Below are 7,953 nucleotides of genomic sequence, written 5' to 3' on the forward strand. Positions count from 1 at the left end.
AGTCCTCCGGGAGCCTACAGTGGTGCTTACGCTGGGAGGAAGCACTAGGCTGGGCTCTGTCGGGGCTGACATTTGGACTGTACCATTCCAGACCCAGATGCGGTGCTGAGGAAACCAAAAGTGGAAAAAAGTAGCAAGGGTTACATTGAATATATGGAGGAGAGGGCTGTGCTGGAGGGGCACCATTTGAAGGGCATTGAGGGATAAATCATCAAGGTATCTAAAGATGGGGACAATATCAAAGGCATGGTGTCATCACCAGAAAAAGATGACCCATCCTTAACTATAACCTATGAATCGACTTTTTCATCTCTTTAAAATTTTAATAAAAATGATCTTCACATTGATCTAGGGTTTCTTTGATGGGCTCTTCGAAGGGAACGGGCAGGCCTTCAATTCCTTAAAAGGCCATATCTGTACCATCACACACAATTGATGGAAGGATGTAGAGAACGGAAGACCCCACTACTGTTGACTTCAGAAAAGTATTTGATTTAGGAGAACAAAATGCTGTCTAAAGGCTGTCCCTGACACGGGTTCTCCCACCCATGTCAGAATTATACAGATTCCTCAAACAGTGTAACAGAGAAAACCTTTTTCAACCCTGGTCATTAATATCGAGAGGCTTAAAACAGGGACACATGTGCTTGCCAAAGGTAAGCCAGAGGTGTTCCTTCATCTGCTATGAAGGGGATCCCACTCAGAGTTTGGGTCACAGAGGGATTCCTCTAGAAGCTTCCATTTGTGGGTTGCATCAAACCCCATAACGTTGCCGAAGCTCCTGGGTGAGATTCATTGTCACTCTAAAGAGGATGACTGAACTGGCCGCCCAAGAAGAGCCAAGTGGATGAAGGATGCCTGTTGTGTAGACCATGTCGGATGAGCCACCAGTGGAGGTTAGCCATCCATAGCCACATCGTGGACAAGCACTAAAAATGATCAGTGAATTGGGCCTACGGTTGAATCCAAAGCGGGATTTGACTGGACTGCCTTAGAGAAATGCAGAATTCTTTTGGTGGCCCCCAGCTCCTCCCCAACGTGAAGGCTCGTCTCATTGCGTCTACTAGTTTTCCATATGCCTGTAAGACACCAAGTACTCAGCTGAGGCTGCCCCAGAGGGCAGTGGTGAGGTGCACGGTGGGCATTCGCAGGCTGCCACACGTCAAGGAGAGGAATTACATAGAAGCAGCCTGACATGAGGCAGAGATGTGTGAGTGGAAAAGAAGGAAGACAGGCCGGCCAAATGCAAGAATGAAGGATAACTGCGGCCCAGCTGCCACGCACAGTGGTGGCCATGGGGGAGGGCAAGGGCACGAGCCGCCAGGATGGGCAGGCATGGAGGGGACATGGCTGCGGTGCCGGAGCGAGCACACAGCCATCGCAACGGCTGAGTGTTGGCAGTTTCTAATGGTTGGGGAGGCAAGCTGACTCCTCTTTCATCTCCATGCCGGTGAGTGAGATGGCGTTTTTTTCAGCCTTCTGTCCCTTTGTCTACTGAAGAACAGATGTTGTTGTATCCATATGCATGTATAGGTGTTTATGTGAGCACAGTTATGTTTTGTGCATATGTGTGCACATGTGGCACACACATGTCCTTGCAGACAGATGAGTAAGCACCCTTAGTAATGTTAAGTGAGCAGCCAGCCCAGAGGGGAGATCGTTCCACCCTTTCTGCCCCCTCTCCCAGGGCTCAGACAGTAAGAACTTTCCCTTTTTGGCACAGGTAGGGCGACCTGTACTTTACCTGCCTATTCTGGTGGGGGATCCAATAGAGATTTGAGGCCTTAGGGGCTGTGGCCCAGGAGGATGAGGTTGCCTGAGTTGCTTGTGATGTGGAACACTGAGCAAAGCACCATGAGTCCTGAGGCTTATCTCAGGAAGGTGGGGCTTAATTAAAAGACACATCAGTTTGTGGTCGTAGATCCAGTACATAGGATCTGACCATCAGGATGAGGGAGAGAGGGCATAGAAGGATGCTAGAGCGTGGCTGGGGACCAGGAGGGCAGAACGAGTAGAGGTCACTGGGAGCAGGAGGGGTGAGAGATAAACGGGAGGGAGGATCGCAGCAAGGTGTGGAGGGCAGGAAAGACATGAGCCACCCACAAAATGTGCTGGGAGGGCTGTGCACTGGCAAAGAGCAGGCATCCTGAAGCCCAGGCGTATCGCACATGAGAAAACTGGTGTGAAACTGAGTTCATCTGGATTATGTGTGAGTGAGAATGGATCTAGCTGCAGCCCAGACCAGCCCCAACATCTGCTCGGCTGACCCATGTGCTGAGCCTTTCTGCAAAAACTTACATCCATTTCTTAACTTAAATCAGAGCAGCATTCCTGTTGGACTATGGAAAGGCCAATTTTGGCAAGCTTTCTAAGATACTTTCAATAGCAAAAAAGTGGGGCTTTTTTAAGTTAAATATTAATAAATTTTATGGCAGACACTTCCCAACACCTTTCTTCCCCCTATGAAGTATTTATCCCCTGAAAATAGGGAGTTTATCATTTGGTAACAGGAAGGAGGAATATTCTCTGTAACAACTTGGACAGCGTAGTAGAAATGTGACCTTGTATTTGGCCAGAATTTTTTTGTTTCTCTGTGCTTAATTTATTTACATTGTGGTGTTTGTTGTTTATGTTGTTCTTTTGACATTTTCTTCATGATGTATCACTTCATATAAATCCTTCCATGCTTGTTTTAATCCTTCATATTTATTTTTTCTTATGTCACAATAATATTCCATCATATTCATACAGCATAATTTATTCAGCCATTTTCCAGTCATCAGGCACATTCTTTCCTTTGCCCCAGTGTACTGGTAGAAATAATGCTGCGTTGAGCCTTTTTGTACACTTGAGTTTGTTTTTTTTCTTGCTGTCAATCCGTGGGGTATAGCCTCAGTACAGGAGAGTCTTTGGGTCAGAGAGTATAAACATCTCTTGTCTCTGTCTTTGCCCGGCCTGTCCTCCAGGCCTGGAATTCACTCACTCTTCATCTCCATCTTTTGAAAACCCTGGTTTCCTTTCAGACTGTTCCAGCAAGACCTTCTACGTGATGCCTTTCCTGATTCTCTCCTTTCCCCGCTGCCCCAAACTGCTAGTGACACACACATGCACATATATTCATATTGCCTCCCATTCAAATGTAAGCTTCTTGAGGGCAGGGACTATCTTAATTTTGTCTTTGTATCTGCAGCACGTAGCATACCTGTCGCATAATAAGTGCTGTTAAAAATTGCTTGTTAATCGATGAGTGCAAACAACTTAATAACTTTTCTTGCATGATTCCATATTGTTTTCCAGAGCCATTAGACCAATTCACAGTTCTCCCAGCAGTGAGTTAATCAATGTGCCATCTTTCCACAGCTCCATCTCTCTTTGGAGCTTTTCAAGCTCAAATGGGGATCATGGGCATCCTTGCTTTCCCCTAACATTACTGGGGAAGCTTCCTGTGTTTTTCTGTTATAAGTAGCATTGACTCTTGGGTTTAGGTAAATATTCTAATAATGCTAAGGAAAGGTCCTTTTATTTCCATGCTTTTAGGGGCATCTTAAGTGCTGTATTTTGTTTTAAAGGATTTTTCTCAATCTTCCTATATGAAGTATTTTATTACTTTGTTTTTAATATGATTAATCAGATTTATAGTTTTTCTAATGTCAAACCAGCCTTGCCTTCCCAGTACAAATTTAGCCTGCTGATGGTGAAAAGCATTCTTGGTTGTCAGGAGCCTGCTAATATTTTGAAGAAGGCTACCTGGTAGGTATGGTGGGAAGAAGACCAGCCTTAGAAGGAGATGACATGGGTTCAGATGCTCTCTCTGATGCTTATTTCCTGAATAAGCTTAGATAGAGGTGGCGTGACCCCTGCAGGCCTTCCTGGCTTCATCTCTAAGCCAGATGGCCTCGACAGGCCCTGCCAACTTGAAAACTCGGATTCTTCTTCTTCTTTTTTATCCAGCCAGCCTCCTTTTCTGTTCCTGCTATGGTGGACACGCCGTCTCTGGTCCCAGGACCTTTGCGGTCTATCTTGCAGGCCTGGAACGCATTTGCTCCTCGTCTTGGCCTCAGAAAGTCCTTCTCTTTATTTAAGACATAGCTCAAGGACCATCTTCAGGAAATGAGGCCCTTCCAGACACCCTCAACTACCTTCCCTCCCAAACTGCCTTTTAAAGCACTTCGTATACACTTGCATTTATTCCATTTATTTATTGCATTTATTTATATGTTTACATGCGTACTTGTTGTCTCCCTCATTAGACTGCGGTCTCCCTGCAAACAGGGCCTGTTTTGTTCTTTGTACTTCTGTCCCCAGGACCCAGTACTGTGCTTGACACACAGTAGGCGCTTAATATATACTTGTTAACTGACCGGGATAGCAGGGACCTGGGCTCAGGGAGACCCAAAAGAAGCTGAAAAGTGCTCACAAGCCCCCCTGTACTTGGACCTGGTTTGAGGGGCCCAAGGTTAAGCCTGTTCTGTTTTTCTGTTGTTAATGTGCTTAGTCTGAGCCTGTGGTTTGTTTGATTTGTCCTCAGGTTAAAAGAGATGAATCAGGTGCCATACATGTCACTAAACAAAAGCATCTGCACCTGTACTATGATCTCATCAACTTCACTGTAAGTACTCATGGGGAGAAGGGGGCAGGGGGCGGCAGTCATCAGGGCTTTAAACAGCTGCCTGGGGACGAGGTCACTGGACGGTAATGAAAGGGGCCTCGGGGCCCACTTCTCATAGAGGTGCCCCGCCCCCCCATAGCGACCTGCTCCTCGGGGTTCACAGTAACCAGAACCCTGTCCGTTACGTTTTGTGTCCTGCCGACAAGATGAAAGGCATATTGGAGGCAAGAAAAATTAAGTGGAATCTGCCCCTGGTCCTGGCTCTGTTCCCTGCCCAGGCCCCTTTTTTCTCCTGAACTTGACCTGAGAGCTGCTATTGCAGTGAGACCACCTTCATTCTGGTCGTGGAGCTGGGACAGCAGCCCCTGTCTGCTGAGTGAACCCATGCCTCGGTACTTCTGTGGCCTGGACTCAGGAATTCCAAGTGCAGCCCTGGGCACGTCAGTCAGCCAATCAATAAACATGTATTAAGTGCCAGCTGTGTGCCAGGCCCTGTGCCAGGGGCCTGGGCATACACAGAGGAAAAGATAAAGACGGTCCTTGCCCTCGGGCAGCTTACAGTCTAACGGGAAAGATAGAACACAAAAGGAAGCTAACCAAAAGGTGGGGTGGGGGGAGAAGGTACCCACGAAGGGGTGGCAAAGTCAGTCAAAGAAGTCCCCAGGTAGTGTAGCCACATGGAAAATAAGATGTCTGAGCCGAGCGCTCTCCTTAAGTGGAAGTTTGGAGCTCATCGCCCCACCGTGGTAGGTAAATGCAGTAAAGGTAAACTGAGGTACATACTCGTTGCAAAACCAGTTTTAACAGTGACACATATAACTGTTAACAAAGAGGGTCAGACAGGCCACCGCAGTGAGAAGGGGGTCCCTCTTTATTGACACTCAGGAAAGCAAGGGGGCACTGGGTAGTTTTGGAACCTTACAGTTGGCTATCCTGGCAAGAGTGGGTTGGCATTCAGGTGTGGCTAATCATGGCCCTCTCTGACAATCAAGGAGTGTTAATTGTTTTCTGGGGCTCATTCATCTGCCTCGTAATCTTGGCTGGAAGACCAGAACCCCCCAAGCTTGCTGTCTATCCCCGTGCGGGACTTTGGGCCTCCCCTAACTGTACAAGGACAGGCAGGAACAGACAGCATGTCTTTGGCGGGATGGCGCTGGGTAAGCTGGTTGGGGCTTACAGACAACAAGCCAATGGCCCCAGGGCTGATGTGAGCCACATTCCCTCCCGACCCGGAAGGAACACCACAGGCAGATCCTAACTCAGACAGTAGAAATCAGAGCTGGTGTTAGTTTTGATCTTCCCACAACCCTCCAGTCGGAGAGACACAGGTGGTGAGGAGGTAGGAGGCCAAGGCTGGTGGTCTACCTGGCATTGCAGGATCATGTTTTCTCAACATTGAGCTTCCTCAGGCATGGTGAGAAGTCAGTCAGGGAAGTCCCAGGGTGGTGCAGCCAGCTGAGAAATGAGGAGTCATTTAACCTTGATTTGCCTCAGTTTCCTCATCTATAAAATGGGGGTGATAATAGCACTTACCTCTCCAGGGTTGTTGTGAGGAGCAAATGAGACCTCTTGTAAAGCACAGTGCCCGTCTAGTTCTGGCACGTAGTAGACACTATATAAACGTTAGCTGTTATTGTTATCAGGGCAGCTGGGTGGTGCAGTGGATAGAACCTGGAGTCAGAAAGATCTGGGTTCAAATGAGACCGCAGACAGTTACCAGCTGGGTGACCCTGGGCAAGTCACATCACCCTGTCTGCCTCAGTTTCTTCATCTGTAAAATGAGCTGGAGAAGGAAATGGCAAACAGCTCCAGTATCTTTGCCAAGAAAACCCCAAATGGGGTCGTGGAGAGTTGGCCACCACTGAAATGACTGAACGACAAATTATAATCATCACCGTCATCATCATTATTCTCCTACCTGCCTGATGGTGTTTTCTTAACACAGTGTCTCAGACTTAAGTCCTGCCTGGCCCGCACTACTTGCCCGTTCTCCACAAACTCACAAAGGAAGAAGCTTTGCCTTGTGTTGTTTCCCTTTTCCCACAATGTGACCATTGCTGCGCTAAGCCTCAGCCTGGGGGCGGTCATCATGGCGGGGGAGCATCCCTGGCCCGTTCCCTTGTTGACCGTCTCTTTGGCCGTGTGCTTGGGTTGCAGTGGATCAATTCTCGGACAGTCGTGCTCCTGGACAGTGTGGAGAAGCTGCATGTGATTGATCGGCTGACGCAGGAGGAGCTTGAGACGGTGGAAATTTCCGAGGTGCAGCTGGTCTACAACAGCAGCCACTTCAAGTCCCTGGCCACAGGAGGCAACGTCAGCCAGGCCCTGGTACGGAGGTGGCGGGCAGGTACCGGGCAGGTGCCGGGGAGTGGCAGGCCCTCAGCCTCATCACGGCTGTGCTGCAGTCAACCCAGCTCACCAGAGACAGCTGAAAACTTGGCGCGGCCCCTCTGCCGGGTTGAGTGGTGGAAACCATTTCACGGGTCCCAAACCAGCATTTTTCATGCTGGGACCCTAGGGTTTCATGAGCTTCTACTAGCACCTGTGGGTGGTAGTGGTAGTCTCTCATAACATTTATCGAATTGATTTGGGAAGCTAATAATGACAGGCATATTTAATTGGTATCTGCTCCATGACCTTTAGGCCCTGCCCCAAAGTTTGGGATTCTAGCACATTAAAAAAAAATGTGGCCCTGTCCCATAGTCTCCAGAAAGATCATGTGAGGGGTGCTGGGCCTGCAGGGAGAATCCAGCTCGGTCGCAATGCCTGGTCTTCCCGCGCTTGGGCAGTCCCTTGGAAGCCACTCAGGTCATTGTCTCCTCTGTCCCCCTTTGTTTCTGTGTGGCAGCCTGGGGCAGGGGGGTTCATCCATGAATTTTGTGAGCAGCAGATTGGTTTTTTGTTTTTGGTTTGTTTTTTTTTTAATTGGCTAAAAGAGAAAAGCTCCCAGTTCAATGACAGAATGCTGCCAGGATTTCTCCTTGAGTTATGATGCTAGGGTACTCTCTGGGAGATTAGCCAGCCCCCTGCCCAACTAAAAATCTGTACATGCATGGATCTGGGGGTGCACAGAGAGGAGCACTTGTAACAAGCGTGTTGGTTTTCTAGCAGATTTATTTAATGTGATATCTGTATACCTAGCGTTCTTTCACACTAAATAGGACTCCTGTGTGTCTGTCCTAATGCATGTGGTTGTTATTTTTCCTAGGCTCTTGTTGGAGAAAAAGCCTGTTATCAGTCCATCAGTAGTTATGGCGGTCAAATCTTTTATTTAGGGACAAAAGTAAGTCCCGTCACTGTGTGTGTGTGTGTGTGTGTGTGTGTGTGTGTGTGTGTGTGTGTGT

General features: G+C 48.2%; 1 protein-coding gene across 6 annotated transcripts in view; it reads left to right on the forward strand.

The window, feature by feature from the left end:
- VPS8 (VPS8, CORVET complex subunit) overlaps window positions 1-7,953 on the forward strand; it is a 185,225-nt gene that overhangs the window by 51,359 nt on the left and 125,913 nt on the right. For all 6 annotated transcript variants that reach the window (XM_027875404.1, XM_027875405.1, XM_027875409.1 and 3 more), the window contains exons 14-16: window positions 4,529-4,609; window positions 6,767-6,937; window positions 7,818-7,892. In XM_027875404.1, the coding sequence (XP_027731205.1) occupies window positions 4,529-4,609; window positions 6,767-6,937; window positions 7,818-7,892 (327 nt within the window). The remainder of the gene's footprint in view (window positions 1-4,528; window positions 4,610-6,766; window positions 6,938-7,817; window positions 7,893-7,953) is intronic.

This window comes from Vombatus ursinus, unplaced genomic scaffold, assembly GCF_900497805.2.
Source record: "Vombatus ursinus unplaced genomic scaffold, bare-nosed wombat genome assembly UNPS02014808.1, whole genome shotgun sequence".
Taxonomy (NCBI): Eukaryota; Metazoa; Chordata; class Mammalia; order Diprotodontia; family Vombatidae; genus Vombatus; species Vombatus ursinus.